The 22,044-nt window shown below is 51.4% G+C and overlaps 1 protein-coding gene across 1 annotated transcript; it reads left to right on the top strand.

The window, feature by feature from the left end:
• Nucleotides 1–8,512: 8,512 nt before the first annotated feature.
• Nucleotides 8,513–11,412, top strand: LOC135314599 (protocadherin alpha-2-like). The gene has a single exon (XM_064458145.1). The coding sequence runs from the start codon at nucleotides 8,782–8,784 to the stop codon at nucleotides 11,410–11,412; it is 2,631 nt and encodes an 876-aa protein (XP_064314215.1). The 5' UTR covers nucleotides 8,513–8,781.
• Nucleotides 11,413–22,044: the final 10,632 nt, after the last annotated feature.

The raw sequence follows: 22,044 nt of genomic DNA on the forward strand, positions 1-22,044 counted from the left end.
CCACCTCTACCAATAGCTGTGTAATGTTTCAGAGGAGGAGCAGAGCTCACCAGTGTATAACATTTCCATCTCAGGTAACGGAAGCATTTCAAACCATGAAGGGTCAACTACAGGGTGTCTGCTGAACACAGTGTGCTTGATACCACCTGTATGCTTTTTATGGTGCCGTTACTGATGGGAGTGGTCGTGGACTTGTGTTCCTGGGCAGAGCAGCAGTGTGACGTATGCTGGCTTGTTCTGATGTTCTATCAATGAGTGCATGAGCAGCCACACCTTTACAGAAGTCCCAGAAAGCTTCTGACCAACAAAACAAAAAAAAATCTGTAAAGACCAGCCGTACCCAAGCCCCAATAACAAACCGCCAAAGCCGAATTCTTCCACTGAATCAATACCATCCATTACGCTGGGGTGCTTGTCAACGTTTGGGTTGTTCTCTCTCAGCATGACATCAATGCCATTGCCATTTTGAGCTCTTCCAACATCACCTTTGGAAAGAGCAGAGATTCTGCTGGATTCAGTGTGTGTGGTATGATCTGTATGTATATTTTTATGGTGCTGTCATTGCTGGGAAGGGTCTCTGAAAGTCCAGTTGAGCCCCGATGTGGGAAAGGAGGCTGTGGCTTTTCTGTTGCAGAGGTGAAGGTGGCAGTGGCACTGAATAGGTCCTGGCCATGCCGTGATGTGAAAGGTGACCTTGAGCAGTGGGAAGACTTGTCTAAGGGAAGTGGTAGTCCTTTGAAAGACCGTGGGCCATGTGGTGATAAAACAAGAATGGGAGACATTTGCTTGCCTTGAGACTGCATGTCTCAGTGGGGAATGGAGGTTGGCTGGAGGAAAGGATGAGGCAGGATGGGCACAGTGTGTGCTTTTGCAGGATCCTTTCCCAGGCTCCCAAAAGTCTGGAGTTGGAGGCCTTCCTGATCTTGAGATCATGTGTGGTATTGAAATGTCCACAATGTCTTTTGAGGTTAGGAGAATCAGGCACCAGAAAGAGTCCCTTGTGCTGCTGGCGGTCTGACGTAGGCAATGTGTTGATAAGCGGGGGTGAGCTGCAGGCTGCTGAATACTGTTTGATGAAGGTTTTCCCCTCTTCTTTTGAGAAAGGTGTTGTGGGTGTGTAGTGCTTCAATCTGCTGTCCTTGTATAGCCGTGGGCATCTATAGTAGCTTCCATCAACATTGGTTGATGTTGCCGTGATGGTTCCTTGATCCTCCTTCACGCAGGATTTGTAAGGGCACATGATGAAGTGGGTGTAATCTTTGTGCTCTTGATTTTGCCGACTAGTGCACTAGCAGAGTCGGTGTCAGTAGAGATGGTTTGTCCCCTTGTCATGATTCTCTCATTTGGTTACATGCACGTACACAACAAACTGTCCGGAGTAGACCAACCCCTTTTTCTGTACTAGAAATTCTCCCACCCAGTTAATATGGTGAGTGTGCTTCTGCTTTGGTATTTGGTGTGCTTCCGTCCAAGAATGAAATCTATCACAGCTGTAATCACAGAGTCCTTAAGAACTGCCATATGCACCTCCATGTTGTTTCCATCTGAGAATGCTGAAAAGGCAAAATCATGCGGGGTGAAGTTTAGGCACCTGGGAAGAGGCTGCCAGATGCTGTGTGGCTTTGCAGCCTTCCATATGTTCTTTGTGCAAATTGTGAGGGAAGTAGAGGACGTGCAAAGGTCTGGGTCATGCCCAGAGAGGGGTTTGGAGCTGGGCATGTTGTTGGGGTTGAGCAATGTCTGAGTGTTTTGGCAGTGATCCTGCGAGTGGTAGTGAGTAGGGCCTGGGCTTGTGTCACTGGGAGGATGACTTTGAGCAGGTGTCGTGATTTTAGCTGGGATAGAGTTAATTTTCTTCACTCTAGCTGGCATAGTGCTGTGCTTTGAGCTTAGCATGAAAAAAATGTTGAGATAACACACAGATGTTTTGGCTGTTGCTGGGTAGTGCTTGTACTAGTCAAGGACTTTTCTAGCTTCCCATGCTCTGGGTGCACAAGAAGCTGGGAGGGGAGGGTGCACAGCTAAGAGAGCAAAATCAAACTGACCAAAGGGATATTCCGTACCATACGACGTCATGCCCAGTATGTTACCTGGGAGGAGCTGGCCAGGGGAGGGAGGCAGCAATCACGGCTCGGGGCCGGGCAGACTCGGTCGGCAGGTGGTGAGCGGCTGTATTGTTTGTGTTTCTGTGGTTTTTTTCCTTTTTTTTTTCCTTTTCCATTTTATTATATTAACATTATTGTCATTATTATCATAACCATTATTATAATTATTATTTTATTGTAATTATTAAACTGTGCTTGTCTCAATCCACAAGTTCTTTTGCTCTTCCGATTCTCTTCCCCATCCCACAGGGGTGGGGGGGAGTGAGCGAGTGGCTGCGTGGTGTTTAGTTGCCCGCTGAGGCTGAACCACAACAGCAGGGAAGAGTCTTTCCTGGTGGAAATGGAGACGCTGGGTAGAACACGTTCTGTGTCATGAGGAAAGACTGGAGAATGTCTGCTTGGGTGTGGAGATGCTATTTCCTATGGTGTGGGATAGAGGATGGCAGTAGAAAACCTTGAGAACATCCCTGGCACACAACAGTGGTTCCCCGGGATCCTTCAAGACCTCCAGAATTTCTGCATATCTCATGTACATGCACATACACAACAATCCCTGCCGAGGATCCCAACTAACTTTTTCTATGGTAGAAATTCTCCCACCCAGTTGATATGGTGAGTGTGCTTGTGCTTTGGCATTTGGTGTGTTTCCGTCCAAGAATGAAATCTGTGCAGAGTGGCATCTGAGCTGTAATCACAGCTTCAATCACAGAGTCCTTAAGAATGCCATTTCCAATGGTGTGGGATAGAGGATGCCATCAAAAAACCTTGACAACAGCCCTGGCGCACAGTGCTGTTTCCCCAGTATCCTTCCAGGACCTCCAGAAATCCTGAATATCGTCGCCCCGTGATGTTTTCCATGGTATTGCTGCTTGTGAAGGTAACTGCCATATGTGCCTTTAATCACTTGGTTTTATTGTGGAATGTTGTTGGTCAAACAGAAGCTTTTTGAAATTTGGATCATGCTGCCAGCCATCTCTGAACCTTGCTTGGTCTTGTCTCCGCTCGCAGTTTTGCTAGGGAGGGCAAGAAGTGGTCTCTGCATTCAGGATGTTGACAGGCCTTGAGTTTCAACAGAGTGAAATGGGATCCTTTGGTTTTCTTGTCTCCTCTCACTAAACCGCCCACCCTTTTGCGTTGTTTTATTTTTCCCCTCTCACATTGGCAATATGTTGGTAACAGTGGGTGAGATGCAGACTGCTGAATTTAGGCAGCTGTCAGTTTGCCAATGTTTGGATGTTTTCCAGTCAGTGTAGGGGGATGGCTTTTCCACTCTCCTGATCTAAGTTTCCCTTTGAGAGAATGTCCTTTGCTTTCAGGTGTCCTTCCTGCCTCCCCTGTGATAGAAGTACATAAGGGACACTGCGCAGGTTTTGCAGAACATGAGTCCTTTTATTCTGTCCGTCATCCCCATAAATCTGTGATAATGTTAAGGGAAAATGTCCTTTAAAACCAATTCTCCTATTCTGAAGATATTTCCTTTCTGAAGAAGCAACAGGTAAGTCACTCACACCTGAGGTGGATGTGGTGTTTTGAGAGACAGGTGTACTTTTGCTCCTATTCACTTGTGGCATCTTTATGTTGGATTGCCTGAATGTTGCCTGGACTGTAATGGCTGTAGTCATTCTCCATTTTGTTGTGCCACCAGAGTCATTAAGAACGTAGGGAAGGTGTTGTGGACTTCTCCTATGTTTATTTCCCAATAATGATGTTACTCTACTTAGCAGCATAAAGTCTTCAGGCAGAAGAGTTTGACCCAAGGTAAGTGTTCAAAACAGGTTTTTTCTTTTCAGGCCCCCGCCCCCGTTCCCGAGGTTGTCAATTTGCGTTCTGAACCAGAGAAGTAGTGTGAAAAACGCTGGCCTCTTTTGATGTTCTTTTGGAATTTGTATCAAGAGCAACATCATTACAGAAGCCCTGGAAATCACCTTTTCTGACAAGAATAAAAAAAACCAAAACAAAACCCAAAACAATAAAAGCAAACCAACCCAAAGAAAGAATGCAAACTCAAAGATCTACCCCTAACCAACAAGACCAAAAGCAAGTTCTCCCCCACAGTTGATATCATCTGTTACGCTGTGGTCCTCAACATTTTGGTTTTCTCTCAGAGGACGAAACCAATGGCATTGCTATTTAGAGCTGTCGCAACATCACCTTTAGGAAGAGTATTGCTGCCAGGTCTGCCACATTTCCATCTGAGACAGCTGAAACCTTGCAAAACATGAAGGGTCATCAGCAGATAGTCTGCTGCCACCGTGCCTATGATACCTTTGTTTTGTTGTTTTTTTTTTTCTGGCGGTCTCATTGCTGGGAAGTGCCTGCAAAATCTGGAGTGAGCCCTGAGGTGGGAAAGGAAAGCATGGGCATCCATAGTAACTTCCATGTGGGTTGATATTGCCAGTATGGTTGTGTACTGCTCCTCAAGTGGGATTTGTAAGCAGATGTGCTGAAGATGTGGGTGTAATCTTTTTACTTTTTACTTCCCCTGCTTGTGCACTTCCACAGGTGGCCTCAGTAGAGACGGCATGTCCCCTTCTCATGCTTAACTCACAGATGCACAGGTACATGCCATATCCTTCAGAGTAGGCTAGCTCTGGTGTTCTATGGTAGAAGTTGTCCCACACAGTTGATACGGTGAGTGTTCTTGCACTTCACCATTTGGTGTTGTTCGCTTGAAAAATAAAATCCATCCAGCTTGGGATCAGTCTGTCATAGCTCTAAACACAGAATCCTTAAGAAGTCTAACCTTCAGCTCTGTGGTGTTTCCATCTGAGATTGCTGAAAAGGCGCAAAACATTCAGGGTGAAGGTCAGGCATCTGGGAAGAGCCTGCCAGAGAGTGAGCGGCTTTGCATCCCTCCCTGTGTTCTTTGTGCCAATCATGAGGGAAGGTGAGGACGTGCAAAGGCCTGTGTCATGCCCAGCGTGGGTTTTATTGCTGGGCCATGCTGTTGTGGTGGAGCAGTGTCTGGGAACGGTAGCAGCGATCTTCTGAGTGGCACGGAATAGGGCATCCGTCACGGGGAGGGTGACGTTGAGCGGGGAAGAGCCTTGCGTGAGGAAATGGAGATGCTGTGTAGAACACAGAGTGTGTCATTGGTGAAGAACTGGAGAATGTCTGCTTAGCTGGAGACCTCATTTTGCAGGGCTTGGGATAGAGGATTCCAGTAAAAAACCCTGGGCAGATGCACAGTGGTTGTTTCCTGGGATCCTCTCAGGACCTCCAGAAGTACTGCATATCCTCACGCCTTGGTGTTCTCCATGCAATTCCTGCCAGATGTGAAGACATGCGTTGTAGGCACCTTTGATCATTTGTTTTTCACGTGGAATGGTGTTGATCAAGCAGAAGGTTTTCCAAATTTTGATCACATTTGGCCACCCTTCTCTGAACATCTGCTTGGTTACTTCTCTGCTCTTAGTCTTTGTAGGGAGTAGAAAAGTGCTCTCCATATTCAGCAGGTTGGCAGACCCCGTGTTTCATTGAATGGAATGGGATGTTTTGGTTTTCTTCTCTCCTCTTACCAAACACTTCCGTTTCTTTTTTTTCTTGTTCCTTCTCTCACGTTGGCAATGTGTTGGTAACAGTGGTTGAGGTGCAGACTGCTGAATTTTGGCAGCTGTCGGGAGGTAGCAGAGCTTCAGTCAGTTGGCGATTGGTGTGTGGGGGATGGCTTTTCCACTGTCCTGAGCTGATGTTGATGTTGAGAGAATGTTGTTAGGTTTCAGGTCTCCCTCCTTGTTGCCCTGCGATACAAACGCATAAGGGAGCAATGCACACCATCCAGTGATACATAACCCTCCGGTCTTTTGCAGAATGCGGGTCCTTTTATTCTATCCATCTTCCCCAGAAATCCATGATAATGTTAAGGGGAAACGTCCCTTCAAACCGATTGCCCTGCCCTGAAAATATTTCCTTTCTGAAGACGCAACCAGTGATGCTACAGGTAAGTCACTCACTCCTAAAGAGGATGTGTTTGAGAGAGAGATATACTGTTGTTCCTGTTTAGTTGTGGTATCTTCATCTTGGGTTGACTGAGCGTTGAGTGGACTGAAAGCCAGACTCGGTGATCCTTATGGGTCCCTTCCAACTTGAGATATTCTGTGATTGGACCAGCAAAGCCCCACTCTCTGCTCTCATTCCTTTCATGCTGCTTCCAGGCACCGTGTGAGGAAGTGGCAGCAAGGACGGATGGAGGAGGGACCCTAATGCATTTCTCAGAGTGGATGTGTTGGATATGGAGGGGATGTTCTGAGTGATGATGCCACGGTGTTACGTTGGTGTGTTTTGAGGTGTGTCTCATGCTAATGAATGAGAAGTGTTCTGTGGGGACTGATGCCCCATGGTATGGAGGTCGTTGCTGTGTAGTTCTGGCAGAGCATGCCTGCCTGAAAGGAGAAGCAAGAGCTTGACATTCATCATGCAGGTGAAAAAGGAGGCCGGAAGAACAGCTCTTCATCGACGTAGATGAAGAGTGCGTGGGAGGTGTGGTTGCCCTGTGTTCTTTGAGCCTTTGTGGAGGACTGGTGTGCTGGATTGTGATGGGTTGGAGTTCCAGAGTGAAAGACTCCCCTGGGTTGTTTGGATTCATTGGAACACTTTTTGCACAGATGTCCAAGTACCTGGAGCTTGGGCTTGTGCTTCAGAGCGAGGTGGATTCTGCTCTTGAGAGGACAGAGGCTGAAGAGTGTGGTCTTCCTTCGACAAGTGGAGGTGAAGGTGCACTCTGTCTGTCTTGCGTAGATGGGAGGAAAGCAGGAAGGTTGTTCCCCGTCTGGGTGGTTGGAGGGCAACAGGAAAGATGAATGAGAGGTCTTGCCAAAGGGCACGTTTGTGCTTCATGTTGAGCGTGGTGTAGACATGTAGAAAATGTTTTGTTAAAAGGGAAAAGGAAGAGATAAGGATGGAACTAGGAGACAAGGGGAGGCAAGGGTAGGGCAGGTTGGGGCAAAAAAGAAGGGAGAGAAGGAAAAGAAGGAGGAAAGAGGAAAAAGTTGAAAGGAAGAGAAAGGAAGAGAGGAAGAATTAAGAAGGAGGAGAAAAAGAAGGAGGAAGAAAGAAAGAAGGAAAGAAGGAAATGGAAACAGGACTGTATGTAAAGAAAAAGGAAGGAAGGAAGGAAGGAAGAATAAAATAATGAAGAAATGAAAGAGAAGGGAAGATGGGGAAAAGGACTGTATGCAAATGAAAAAGTAAGGAAGGAGGAAAGACAGAAGGAATCAATTGGAAAAAAGGAAGGAAGAGATGACAGAGGAGATTACCAGGATGCACTGATGTTGTGTCTATGTGCTGAATGAAGCTGAGAATCTCGGCTTCCTTGTTACTCAGGGACGCTGTGCCAGGCTTGATGTAAAGTGGTGAGGAAGGGGAAAGAGCTGTTGCCAGAGGGCATATTCTTACCGCATGGCGAACGTGGTGTAGTCGTGTACAAACCACGTTGGTATGAGTAGAAAGAAGAGTCAAAAATGGAGAAAGGGAAGAGGAGGAAAGGGCTGGGAAGAGAGGAGAAGTACAAGAAAGAGAAAGGAGAGGAGGAAGAAACAACAGAGAAGGAAAAGCAAAGCAGAACAAAGCAAGCAATAGAAAGAACTAAGATAAAATAATAATTAAAATTGCATGATAAATGCATGATAAACTAGCATGCACATCTTCTATCACTGTACACGGAAAGATGGTGAGAGGAAGAAAGGCAGAAAGGAAGAAGCAATGATGGAAGGAGGGAAGGAAGGAAGATGACAAAGAAGAGAAAAAAAGGAAGAGACCATAGAGGAGAGTACCAGGGTGCACCAACTCTTGTTTGCAGAAGGAAGACTCAGAGAATGAAAGCAAAAAGGCAAGGAAGGAATGTGAAATTTAAAAGGAAGGAAAGCGGGAAGAATGAAAGAATAGGAAGGAAGGAAGGAAGGACGGAAGGAAGGTAGGAAGGAGGAGAGTAGGAAGGAAGCGATGATAGATTACCAGCACGCAGCGACCTTAGCTCTAGCCGCTGAACAGACCTGGTCCCGACAGCCGCCCCCTTGGTTAGAGTACGGCGCTCCGGCGGTGATACCGGGTAATTATCGGTGATGGCTCCGTCTTTGCTGGCCTCCGCCGCGGCGCCGGAGGCGACTGGTGAGCTGCGAGCGGCTGTGAAGAAGAGAGAAGGATGGCAAGAGCGGGGAAAGGTGAGTAAAGATTGGGGTACGGCAGGGGAATAAGGAATGGAGAAGAAAGAGAAGTGTTGTGAAAGGGAAAGAGAAAGAAAGAGAAAAACGAAGAACGATAACTGGAGGGAAAAAAGGCGAGAAGAAGAACGAGAAAGGAAGAAGGGACGAAAGGAATCCACACAACGAAAGAGCCTGGCATAATGGCAAAAGAAATAAAAATAGAAAGAAAGAGAGAAAGAAAATAGCGAGAAGAAAAGTCAAGAGGAGGGAAGAACAACAGCCGGCAGCGGAGGTGCCGAGCGCGGGTGCGGAGGCGCGGGCGAGCGTGGGGAGCGTGTGAGGCGGCGGAGCAGCACACGGTGTCGCTGCAGGCTCAGAAACGGCGGCGGAGCGGCGAGGCGGCTCCGCCCCGGTGCGGCGGAGAGCCCGGCTGTGAGCGCGGGGGGGCGGCGCGGGGCGGGCAGGAGAGCCGGCGCGTCCGTGCGGCGGCGGGGAGCCGTGCGGGGCCCGGGCGGGTGGAGGCGGCGGCGGCGGCGATGGGCGTGTGGTGGGGGCCCGCGGTGCGTGTGCTGGTGCTGCAGGCGGCCTGGGCGCTGGTCGGCGGGCAGGTGCGCTACTCGGTGCCGGAGGAAGCCGAGGCCGGGACGGTGGTGGGGCGCCTGGCGCAGGACCTGGGCCTGGAGGCGGTGGATCCGGAGGCGCGGCGGCTGCGGCTGGTGGCGCAGGGCCGGCGGGCGAGCGTGGAGGTGAGCGGGGCGAGCGGGGCGCTGGTGGTGAGCTCGCGGCTGGACCGGGAGGAGCTGTGCGGGAAGAGCGCGCCGTGCGCCCTGCGCCTGGAGGTGCTGGTGGAGCGGCCGCTGCGCGTCTTCCACGTGGAGCTGGAGGTGACCGACATCAACGACAACGCCCCGCTCTTCCCCGCCGCCCGGAAAAACCTCAGCATCGCGGAACTGTCGCTGCCGGGGTCTCGGTTCCCGCTGGAGGGCGCGTCGGATGCAGATATCGGAGCCAACGCGCAGCTCTCCTACACACTCAGCCCCAGCGAGCACTTTAACCTGGATTTGCAAAAAACCGAGGAAGACGAGGAGTCCTTATTTCTGGTGCTCGCGAAACCGCTGGACCGGGAGACGGTGGCTGTGCACCGGTTGGTGGTGACGGCGAGTGACGGGGGCCGGCCGCCGCTGACGGGCACGATGGAGGTGGTGATCTCTGTGCTGGACGCGAACGACAACGCGCCCCAGTTCAACCAGTCGGTGTATAAAGTGCAGCTGCCGGAAAATTCGGACCGCGGATCTTTAGTAATCACAGTAAACGCCGCGGATTTGGATGAGGGGACGAACGGGAATATCTCATACTCTGTCCAGCACTTGTTCCCTCAGGATCGAAGAGACGTTTTCATGATCAACAGAAAGAGCGGGGAAATCCGTCTTAGGGAAAAGATAGACTTTGAGGATGTTGGTCTCTATCGTCTGCAAGTGGATGCATCGGACCAGGGAAGCCCCCCGCTGTCGGGTCACTGCAAGGTGGTGTTGGAGGTGGTGGACGTGAACGACAACGCGCCGGAGGTGTGGGTGACGTCGCTGTCGGTGCCGGTGCCGGAGGACGCGGCGGTGGGGACGGTGGTGGCGCTGCTGAGCGTGTCGGACCGGGACTCGGGGGCGAACGGTCGGGTGCGCTGCGCGGCGTGGCCGCCGTCGCCGTTCGGGCTGGTGTCGACGTTCGCGGGCTCGTACTCGCTGGTGCTGCGGGAGTCGCTGGACCGGGAGCGGGTGGCGGAGTACGAGGTGGAGGTGCGGGCGGAGGACGGCGGGGCGCCGCCGCTGCGCGCCAGCCGCGCGGTGCGGGTGCCGGTGTCGGACGTGAACGACAACGCGCCGGCGTTCGCGCAGGCCGTGTACACGGTGCTGGCGCGGGAGAACAACGCGGCGGGCGCGGAGCTGGCGCGGCTGTGGGCGCGGGACCCGGACGAGGCGGGCAACGGGCGCGTGAGCTACTCGGTGGCGGAGGGCGGCGGCGGGGGCGCGGCGGCGGTGGTCGGGGGGTGGCGCCCGGCGTCGAGCTACGTGTCGGTGGACGCGGAGAGCGGGCGGCTGTGGGCGCTGCAGCCGTTGGACTACGAGGAGGTGCAGGTGCTGCAGTTCGAGGTGCGGGCGGTGGACGCGGGGGAGCCGCCGCTGTGCGGCAACGCCACGGTGCAGGTCTTCGTGGTGGACGAGAACGACAACGCGCCGGCGCTGCTGCCGGCGGCGGGCGGCGGGCCGTGGGCCGGTGCGTCGGGCGAGGCGGCGTCGTCGGGGCCGGGCTCGGGGGCGTTGTGGGCGTGGGCGGCGTGGGGGGCGCCGGCGGGGCAGGTGGTGGCGAAGATCCGCGCGGTGGACGCGGACTCGGGCTACAACGCGTGGCTGCGCTACGAGCTGTGGGAGCCGCGGGAGAAGGGCCCGTTCCGCGTGGGGCTGTACAGCGGCGAGGTGAGCACGGCGCGGGCGCTGGAGGAGGCGGACGGCCCGCGGCAGAGGCTGGTGATCGTGGTGCGGGACCACGGGGAGCCGGCGCGCTCGGCCACGGCCACGCTGAGCGTGTCGCTGGTGGAGGGCGCCGAGGCGGCGCTGGCGGCCGCGGGCTCGTCCTCGTCCTCCTCGTCGTCCCCGTCCTCGTCGGGGGCGGGGCTGCGGCCGGCGGCGGGCGCGGAGGGCGGCGCGGCGGCGGCGACGACGAACGTGTGGCTGGTGGTGGCCATCTGCGCGGTGTCGAGCCTGTTCCTGCTGGCGGTGGTGCTGTACGGGGCGTCGCGGTGGGCGCCGCGGGCGGCCGTGCTGTCGGGGCCCGGGCCGGCGACGCTGGTGTGCGCCAGCGAAGTGGGGAGCTGGTCGTACTCGCAGCGCCAGAGCCGGAGCCTGTGCGTGGCGGACGGCGCGGGCAAGAGCGACCTGATGGTTTTCAGCCCCAACTTCCCGCCGCCGCCCGGTCCCGCGGCGAAGGAGACGCAGCCGGAGCCGCCCGCTCTCCTGGACACGGTCAGTGGCCCTCCCTTTCTCGCCTCTCGCCCCTTCCCCCTTTTTGCTAGTCTCGCCCGAGTTGCCCTTCTCGCCCGCCGCCTGGGCAGGCGGTGGTGGGAGCCGGGCTCAGCCCCGGGGCCTGCGGGCGGTGGGTGCTGGTCGGGTGCTTAGGGCTGTTAACGGGACCTTTGCACCTGCCTTCACGTCCTTGGCGGGGCCCCTCTGCTATTGCTTTGCGGGGAAAAGGAAAGGCATTTCCCCGCCCAGCAGCAGTTACCTGTTTACTGTTCTGGGTGGGAGTTGTTCTCCCGTGGAATGCAGTCACTGCCGAAGTGATGAGAGGGGCTAGGACATGGGCTTTGCAGATGCTCTTGCTTGCTGCTGTGTAGCATTTCCACCCGAGCTTGCTGAAGGGGTGCAAAACAGGCAGGCTGTGGTGGTGACAGTCCCCCAGGCACTATTTGCTGCTTCAACACCGTTGCTGACTGCAGATCACGCTGGTATCAGTATTTTCAAAAACAAACAAAAAATCAGCTCCAAATTTTCCTACAGATTAGTTACCATCCATAACAGTGCTGTGCTCGTCAGCATTTGGGTTGCTCTCTCACAGAAGGAAATCAATGCCCATTGCCACTAGAGCTATCCTGCCACCACCTCTACCAATAGCTGTGTAATGTTTCAGAGGAGGAGCAGAGCTCACCAGTGTATAACATTTCCATCTCAGGTAACGGAAGCATTTCAAACCATGAAGGGTCAACTACAGGGTGTCTGCTGAACACAGTGTGCTTGATACCGCCTGTATGCTTTTTATGGTGCCGTTACTGATGGGAGTGGTCGTGGACTTGTGTTCCTGGGCAGAGCAGCAGTGTGACGTATGCTGGCTTGTTCTGATGTTCTATCAATGAGTGCATGAGCAGCCACACCTTTACAGAAGTCCCAGAAGGCTTCTGTCCAACAAAACAAAACAAAAAAAAATCTGTAAAGACCAGCCGTACCCAAGCCCCAATAACAAACCGCCAAAGCCGAATTCTTCCACTGAATCAATACCATCCATTACGCTGGGGTGCTTGTCAACGTTTGGGTTGTTCTCTCTCAGCATGACATCAACGCCATTGCCATTTTGAGCTCTTCCAACATCACCTTTGGAAAGAGCAGAGATTCTGCTGGACTCAGTGTGTGTGATACGATCTGTATGTATATTTTTATGGTGCTGTCATTGCTGGGAAGGGTCTCTGAAAGTCCAGTTGAGCCCCGAGGTGGGAAAGGAGGCTGTGGCTTTTCTGTTGCAGAGGTGAAGGTGGCAGTGGCACTGAATAGGTCCTGGCCATGCCGTGATGTGAAAGGTGACCTTGAGCAGTGGGAAGACTTGTCTAAGGGAAGTGGTAGTCCTTGGAAAGACCGTGGCCCATGTGGTGATAAAACAAGAATGGGAGACATTTGCTTGCCTTGAGACTGCATGTCTCAGTGGGGAATGGAGGTCGGCTGGAGGAAAGGATGAGGCAGGATGGGCGCAGTGTGTGCTTTTGCAGGATCCTTTCCCAGGCTCCCAAGGGTGTGGAGTTGGAGGCCTTCCTGATCTTGAGATCATGTGTGGTATTGAAATGTCCACAATGTCTTTTGAGGTTAGGAGAATCAGGCACCAGAAAGAGTCCCTTGTGCTGCTGGCTGTCTGACGTAGGCAATGTGTTGATAAGCGGGGGTGAGCTGCAGGCTGCTGAATACTGTTTGATGAAGGTTTTCCCCTCTTCTTTTGAGAAAGGTGTTGTGGGTGTGTAGTGCTTCAATCTGCTGTCCTTGTATAGCCGTGGGCATCTATAGTAGCTTCCATCAACATTGGTTGATGTTGCCGTGATGGTTCCTTGATCCTCCTTCATGCAGGATTTGTAAGGGCACGTGATGAAGTGGGTGTAATCTTTGTGCTCTTGATTTTGCCAACTAGTGCACTAGCGGAGTTGGTGTCAGTAGAGATGGTTTGTCCCCTTGTCATGATTCTCTCATTTGGTTACATGCACGTACACAACAAACCGTCCGGAGTAGACCAACCCCTTTTTCTGTAATAGAAATTCTCCCACCCAGTTAATATGGTGAGTGTGCTTGTGCTTTGGCATTTGGTGTGTTTCCGTCCAAGAATGACAGCTGTAATCACAGAGTCCTTAAGAACTGCAATATGCATCTCCATGTTGTTTCCATCTGAGAATGCTGAAAAGGCAAAATCATGCGGGGTGAAGTTTAGGCACCTGGGAAGAGGCTGCCAGATGCTGTGTGGCTTTGCAGCCTTCCATATGTTCTTTGTGCAAATTGTGAGGGAAGTAGAGGACGTGCAAAGGTCTGGGTCATGCCAAGAGAGGGGTTTGGAGCTGGGCATGTTGTTGGGGTTGAGCAATGTCTGAGTGTTTTGGCAGTGATCCTGCGAGTGGTAGTGAGTAGGGCCTGGGCTTGTGTCACTGGGAGGATGACTTTGAGCAGAGAAGAGTCTTTCCTGGTTGAAATGGATATGTTGGGTAGAACACATTCTGTGTCATTGAGGAAAAACTGGAGAATGTGTGCTTGGGTGTGGGGATGCTGTTTCCTGTGGTGTGGGAAAGAGGATGGCAGCAGAAAACCTTGAGAACATCCCTGGCACACAACGGTGGTTCCCCGGGAAAATTCAAGACCTCCAGAATTTCTGCAAATCCTTGCACCATGTTCTTCTCTTACTGCTTGTGCAGATAACTGCCTTGTGTGCCTTTAATCACTTGGTTTTGGTGTGGAATATTGTTGGTCAACGAGAAGCTTCTTCAAATCTGGATCATGCTGCCAGCCATCTCTGAACCTTGCGTCGTCTTGTCTCTGCTCTTAGTGTTAGTCTTGCTAGGGAGAGCAAGAAGTGGTCTCTGCATTCAGGATGTTGACAAACCTTGTGTTTCAATAGAGTGCAATGGGGTCCTTAGATGCTCTTCTCTCCTCTCCCCAAAACTGCCCACCCTTTTTGCTTTTTTTTCTCTCACATTGGCAATGTGTTGTTGGTAACAGTGGGTGAGATGCAGACTGCTGAACTTCGGCAGCTGTCAGGTGGCAGACGTTATGGGTGATTTCCCATCAGTGTGGAGGATGGCTTTTCTACTCTCCTCATCTAAGTTTCCCTTTGAGTGAATGTCCTTAGCTTTCAGATGTCCTTCCTGCTTCCCCTTTGACAGAAGTGCCTAAGGGGCTCTGTGCAGGTTTTGCAGAACATGAGTCATTTTTTTTCTGTCCAGCCTCGCCAGAAATCTGTGATAACATTAAGGGAAAATGTCCTTTAAAACCAATTTTCCTGTGCTGAAAATATCTCCTTTCTGAAGAAGGAACCAGTGACGCTACAGGTAAGTCACTCACACCTGAGGTGGATATGTTTAGAGAGAAAAGTGTACTTCTGATCCTCTTCCTCTTCCTAACCAGTTGTGGCATCTTTATGTTGGATCGCCCGAACGTTGCCTGGATTGTAATGCCTGTAGGTTTGGACCAGAAACCACCACTGCCTGTTCTCGTTCCTTTCCTGCTGCTTGCAGGCACAACATGAGCATGCGGCAACAAAGACTGAGGGAGGAGTGTCCTCAGTGTGTTTCTTTGGGTGGGTGTGCTGGACACCAAGGAGATGTTCTCAGTGGAAATGTCATGCTGCTACATTAGTGGCATGTGTTTGGCTGTGTGATGGGTGGTTTGCGATCACAAAGGAGAGGTGTTCCCTGGGGGCATTGCGTGTCTGCCTGAAAGGGAAGGGCAAATGAAGTTGCCATTCCACGTGCAGGTGAAAATGCACCAGGAAGAATGGCTCTTCCTCAAGGTGTATGACGAGTGCTGAGGAGCTGTGGTTGCCCTGTGATTTTTCAGCCTTTGTGGAGGATTGTGGTGCAGGGCTGGGAGGGGTGTGAGCTCCAGAATGAGAGACTCTCCGGTGTTGTTTGGACTCTCTGGAGTGTGTTTGCACAGATGTCAAGTACCTGGGGCTTGGGCTTGTGTTTCAGTTCAAGCTGGCCAGCACTGTGAAGGACAACAAAAAGGGCTTTTTAAAATATGTTAACAGCAAAAGGAGGATCAGAGACGACAACAGTCTGTGAGTTGATGAGGTTGGCCGCCTCGCAGAGAGGGATGTAGGCAAAGCAAAGATGTTTAATGTTTTGTTTGCCTGCGTCTTTAACACCGATGATGGGGCCTGGGACCCCCAGAGGCCTGTGTTGGAAGAGCATGTCTAGGGGATTGCAACGAGGAAGGCCAAGGCCCACTTGGAGCTCAATCTGGCAAGGGATGTCAAGGATAACAAGAAGGGCTTCTTCAAATACATCGGTAGTAAAAGAAAGACCGGGGAAACTGTGGGTCCGCTGCTGAAAGAGGTGGGTGCCCTGGTGATGCAGGATGCATCATGCCAAAGGCAGAGTTACTGAATGCCTTCTTTGCTTCAGCCTTTACTGCTAAGGCTGCCCCTCAGGCATCCCAGCCCCAGAGGTGAGTGAGAAAATCTGGAGAAAGGAAGGCTTCCCCTTGGTTGAGGAGGGTTGGGTTACAGATCGTTTAGGCACTGGATCCGCACAAATGATAGAATCATAGGATGGTTTAGGTTGGAAGGGACGTTTAGAGGTCATCTAGTCCAACCCCGCCTGCAGTGAGCGGGGATATCTTCAGCTAGATCAGGGTGCTGAGAGCCCTGTCCAACCTGACCGTGAGTGTTTCTAGGGATGGGGCCTTCACAGCCTCTCTGGGCAACCCATTCCAGTGTTTCACCAGCCTCAATGTAAAAAATTTTTTCCTAATATCCAGTCTAAATCTACCTTCCTTTGGTTTAAAGCCATTACCCCTTGTCCTGTCACAATAGGCCTTGCTAAAGAGATTGCCCTCATCTTTCCTATAGCCCCCCTCTAAGTACTGAAAGGCCAGTATAACGGCTCCCTGCAGCCTTCTCTTCTCCAGGCTGAACAACCCCAACTCTCTGAGCCTGTCCACACAGGAGAGGTGCTCCAGCCCTCGGATCAGTTTTGTGTCCCTCCTCTGCACCCGCTCCAACAGTTCCATGTCCTTCTTGTGCTGAGGACTCTTGACCTGGACACAGTACTCCAGGCGTGGTCTCATCAGAGTGGAGCAGAGGGGCAGAATCACCTCCCTCGACCTGCTGGCCATGCTTCTTTTGATGCAGCCCAGGGTACGGTTGGCTTTCTGGGCTGCAAGTGCACATTGTTGGCTCATTGTCCAGCTTTTTGTTTACCAGTACCCCCAAGTCCTTCTCCTCAGGGCTGCTCTCAGTCCCTTCGTCCCCCAGCCTGTATTGCTCTCAGGGGTCGCCCTGACCCAGGTGCAGGCCTTGCACTTGGCCTTGTTGAACCACATGAGTTTCTCACAGGCCCACCTCTCCAGCTTGTCTAGGTCTCTTTGGAGAGAAATCCATGGGCCCCGATGGGATGCACAGATGAGTGCAGGGGGAGCTGGCAGCTGCTGTTGCTAAGCCACTCTCCATCACCTGTGAAAGGTCATGGAGAACAGGAGAGGTTCCTGAGGACTGGAGGGTAGCCCATGTCACTGGAGTCTTCAAAAAGGGCAGGAAGGAGGACCCAGGAACCTATAGGCCAGTCAGCCTCCCCTCCATCATGGAGAGGAAAAGAAGGTTATCAGGAGTTGTCAACATGGATTCACCAAGGGGAGATCATGCTTGATGAGCCTGAGAGCCTTCTATGATGGCATGACTGGCCAGGTCGATGAAGGGAGACCAATGGCTGTTGTTTACCTCGACTTCAGCAAGGCTTTTGGCACTGTCTCCCATAACATCCTCATAGGTAAGCTTAGGAAGTGTGGGTTAGGTGAGTGCACAGTGAGGTGGATTGAGAACTGTCTGAATGGCAGAACTCAGAGGGTTGTGATCAACAGCGCAGTCTGGTTGGAGCCCTGTAACTAGCGGTGTTCCCCAGGCACCTGTACCAGGTCCTGTCCTGTTCAACATATTCATCAGCGACCTAGATGAAGGGACAGAGTGTACCCTCGGCAAGTTTGCTGCTGATAAAAAAACGGGGAGGAGTGGCTGATACACCAGAAAGCTGTGCAGCCGTTCAGTGAGATGTGAACAGGCTGGAGAGCTGGGCCAAGGGGAACCTCATGAAATTCAACACGAGCAAGTGTAAGGTCCTGCACCTGGGGAGGAACAACGACACGCACCAGCACCGGTTTGGTGTTGACCTCCTGGAAATCAGCTCTGCTGAGAAGAACCTGGGAGTGTTGATGGACAGCAAGTTGACCATGAGCCAGCTCTGTGCCCTTGTGGCCAAGAAGGCCAACAGTATGCTGGGGTGCATTAAAAGGAGTGTGGCCAGCAGGTCGAGGAAGGTTTTCCTCCCCTTCTACTCCACCCTAGTGAGGCCACATCTGGATTATTGCATCCATTTCTGGGCTCCCCAGATCAAGAAGGACAGGGAACTACTGGAGAGAGTCCAGCAGAGAGCTAGAAAGATGATCAGGGGACCAGAACACCTCTCTTGTGAGGAAAGGCTGAGAGACCTGGGTTTGTTCAGCCTGGAGAAGAGGAGACTGAGGGGGGATCTTATACTGCTTAAAGAGTGAATGTCAAGAGGATGGGGCCAGAGTTTTTTAAGTGGAGCCCAACGACAGGACAAGGAGCAATGGGCACAAATTGGAACACAGGAAGTTTCACTTGCATATGAAGAAAAACTTCTTTACTTTGAGGGTGACAGAGCAGTGGCACAGGCTGCCCAGAGAGGTTGTGGAGTCTCCTTCTCTGGCAATATTCCTAACCTGCCTGGACGCAATCTGTGCACCCTGCTCTAGGTATACCTGCTCAAGAGCGGGGTTGGATGAGATGATCTCCAGAGGTCCCTTCCAACTTCTACCATTCTGTCATTCTGTGTGATACCATGATTATCAGGGTACACCAACACTATCTTGCAGAAGGAAGAATCAGAGAAGGGAAAGGAAAAGACAAAGAAGGAATCTGTGCCAGTAAAAAGGAAGGAGGGTGGGAGGGAGGGAGGGAGGGAGGGAGGGAGGGAGAATAGAAGGGAAAGAAGGATGGATGGAGGGAAGGAATAGTTTATAGATGGCATTATCAGAAACGGTAGTGGCCTCAGTAGAGGTCGCTTGTCCCCTTTTGGTGCTTAACTCAGAGATGTGCATTTAGAGCCACATCCTTCAGCGCAGAGCAGAGCTGGTTTTCTATGGTACAAATTCTCCCTCGCACTTGGTATCAAGAGTGTTGTTGCATTTCTGCATTTGGTGTGGTTTATTCAAAGCATAAAATCCACGTGACTTGTATTCCAAGCTGTCACAGCTCTAATCACAGAATCCTTAAGAACTCTAATGTTCGGCTCTGAGGTGTTTCCATCTGAGATTGCTGAAAAGGCACAAAACATTCAGGGTGAAGGTCAGGCATCTGGGAAGAGCCTGCCAGAGAGTGAGCGGCTTTGCGTCCCTCCCTGTGTTCTTTGTGCCAATCATGAGGGAAGGTGAGGACGTGCAAAGGCCTGCGTCATGCCCAGTGTGGGTTTTATTGCTGGGCCATGCTGTTGTGGTGGAGCAGTGTCTGGGAACGGTAGCAGCGATCTTCTGAGTGGCACGGAATAGGGCTTAGGGCATCCGTCACGGGGAGGGTGACGTTGAGCGGGGAAGAGCCTTGCGTGAGGAAATGGAGATGCTGTGTAGAACACAGAATGTGTCATTGATGAGGAACTGGAGAATGTCTGCTTAGCTGGAGACCTCATTTTGCAGGGCTTGGGATAGAGGATTCCAGTAAAAAACCCTGGGCAGATGCACAGTGGTTGTTTCCTGGGATCCTCTCAGGACCTCCAGAAGTACTGCATATCCTCACGCCTTGGTGTTGTCCATGCAATTCCTGCCAGATGTGAAGACATGCGTTGTAGGCACCTTTGATCATTTGTTTTTCACGTGGAATGGTGTTGATCAAGCAGAAGGTTTTCCAAATTTTGATCACATTTGGCCACCCTTCTCTGAAAATCTGTGGTTACTTCTCTGCTCTCAGTCTTTGTAGGGAGTAGAAAAGTGCTCTCCATATTCAGCAGGTTGGCAGACCCCATGTTTCAGTGAATGGAATGGGATGTTTTGGTTTTCTTCTCTCCTCTTACCAAACACTTCCTTTTGTTTTTTTTTTTTGTCCTTCTCTCACGTTGGCAATGTGTTGGTAACAGTGGTTGAGGTGCAGACTGCTGAATTTTGGCAGCTGTCGGGAGGTAGCAGAGCTTCAGTCAGTTGGTGATCGGTGTGGGGGATGGCTTTTCCACTGTTCTGAGCTGATGTTGATGTTGAGAGAATGTTGTTAGGTTTCAGGTCTCCCTCCTGGTTGCCCTGCGATACAAGCGCGTAAGGGAGCAATGCAGAGTGTCCAGTGATTTATAACCCAGTGATTTATAATGCAGTGATGCTACAGGTAAGTCACTCACACCTAAAGAGGATGTGTTTGAGAGAGAGATGCACTGTTGTTCCTGTTTAGTTGTGGTATCTTCATCTTGGGTTGAGTGAGCGTTGAGTGGACTGAAAGCCAGACTCGGTGATCCTTATGGGTCCCTTCCAACTTGAGGTATTCTATGAGTGGACCAGCAAAGCCCCACTCTCTGCTCTCATTCCTTTTGTGCTGCTTCCAGGCACCGTGTGAGGAAGTGGCAGCAAGGACGGATGGAGGAGGGACCCTAATGCGTTTCTCAGAGTGGATGTGTTGGATATGGAGGGGATGTTCTGAGTGATAATGCCACGGTGTTACGTTGGGGGTGTTTTGAGGTGTGTCTCATGCTAATGAATGAGAAGTGTTCTGTGGGGACTGATGCCCCATGGTATGGAGGTCGTTGCTGTGTAGTTCTGGCAGAGCATGCCTGCCTGAAAGGAGAAGCAAGAGCTTGACATTCATCATGCAGGTGAAAAAGGAGGCCGGAAGAACAGCTCTTCATCGACGTAGATGAAGAGTGTGTGGGAGGTGTGGTTGCCCTGTGTTTTTTTGAGCCTTTGTGGAGGACTGGTGTGCTGGATTGTGATGGGTTGGAGTTCCAGAGTGAAAGACTCCCCTGGGTTGCTCGGACTCATTGGAACATTTTTTGCGCAGATGTCCAAGTACCTGGAGCTTGGGCTTGTGCTTCAGAGCGAGGTGGATTCTGCTCTTGAGAGGACAGAGGCTGAAGAGTGTGGTCTTCCTTCGACAAGTGGAGGTGAAGGTGCACTCTGTCTGTCTTGCGTAGATGGGAGGAAAGCAGGAAGGTTGTTCCCCGTCTGGATGGTTGGAGGGCAACAGGAAAGATGAATGAGAGGTCTTGCCAAAGGGCACGTTTGTGCTTCATGTTGAGCATGGTGTAGACATGTAGAAAATGTTTTGTTAAAAGGGAAAAGGAAGAGATAAGGATGGAATTAGGAGACAAGGGGAGGCAAGGATAGGGCAGGGTGAGGCAAGAAAGAAGGGAGAGAAGGAAAAGAAGGAGGAAAGAGGAAGAAGTTGAAAGGAAGAGAAAGGAAGAGAGGAAGAATTAAGAAGGAGGAGAAAAAGAAGGAGCCAGGAAGAAAGAAGGAAAGAAGGAAATAGAAACAGGACAGTATGTAAAGAAAAAGGAAGAAAGGAAGGAAGAATAAAGAAATGAAGAAATGAAAGAGAAACGAACATGTGGAAAAGGACTGTATGCAACGAAAAAGCAAAGAAGGAAGAATGAAAGAATGAAGAAATGAAAGAGAAGGGAAGACGGGGAAAAGGACTGTATGCAAATGAAAAAGCAAGGAAGGAGGAAAGACGGACAGAAGGAAGGAAGGAAGTGGCAAAAAAGGAAGGAAGAGCTGACAGAGGAGATTACCAGGATGCACTGATGTTATGTCTATGTACTGAATGGAGCTGAGAATCTCGACTTCCTTGTTACTCAGGGACGCTGTGCCAGGCTTGATGTAAAGTGGTGAGGAAGGGGAAAGAGCTGTTGCCAGAGGGCATATTCTTACCACGTGGCGAACGTGGTGTAGTCGTGTACAAACCATGTTGGTATGGGTAGAAAGAAGAGGCAAAAAGGGAGGAAGGGAAGAGGAGGAAAGGGCTGGGAAGAGAGCAGAAGTACAAGAAAGAGAAAGGAGAGAAGGAAGAAACAACAGAGAAGGAAAAGCAAAGCAGAACAAAGCAAGCAATAGAGAGAACTAAGATAAAATAATAAATTAAAATTGCACGATAAATGCACGATAAACTAACATGCACATCTGCTATCACTGTACACGGAAAGATGGTGAGAGGAGGAAAGGCAGAAAGGAAGGAAGGAATGATGGAAGGAGGGAAGGAAGGAAGATGACAAAGAGAGGAAAAAAAAGGAAGAGACCATAGAGGAGAGTACCAGGGTGCACCAACTCTGTCTTGCAGAAGGAAGACTCAGAGAATGAAAGCAAAAAGGCAAGGAAGGAATCTGAAATTTGAAAGGAAGGAAAGCGGGAAGAATGAAAGAATAGAAGAGAAGAAGGAATAGGAAGGAAGGTAGGAAGGAAGCGATGATAGATTACCAGCACGCACGGACCTTAGCTCTAAGCCGCTGAACAGACCTGGTCCCGACAGCCGCCCCCTTGGTTAGAGTACGGCGCTCCGGCGGTGATACCGGGTAATTATCGGTGATGGCTCCGTCTTTGCCGGCCTCCGCCGCGGCGCCGGAGGCGACTGGTGAGCTGCGAGCGGGTGTAAAGAAGAGAGAAGGATGGCAAGAGCGGGGAAAGGTGAGTAAAGATTGGGGTACGGCAGGGCAAGAACGAAAAGGAGAAGAAAGAGAAGTGTTGTGAAAGGCAAAGAGAAAGAGCGAGAAAAACGATGAATGATAACTGGAGGGAAAAAAGGCG

Source organism: Phalacrocorax carbo, chromosome 8, assembly GCF_963921805.1.
Source record: "Phalacrocorax carbo chromosome 8, bPhaCar2.1, whole genome shotgun sequence".
Lineage (NCBI taxonomy): Eukaryota > Metazoa > Chordata > Aves > Suliformes > Phalacrocoracidae > Phalacrocorax > Phalacrocorax carbo.

What these genes read in the sequence shown, in the direction of transcription:
- LOC135314599 (XM_064458145.1), top strand. Translation starts at nt 8,782, where the DNA reads ATGGGCGTGTGGTGGGGGCCCGCGGTGCGTGTGCTGGTGCTGCAGGCG.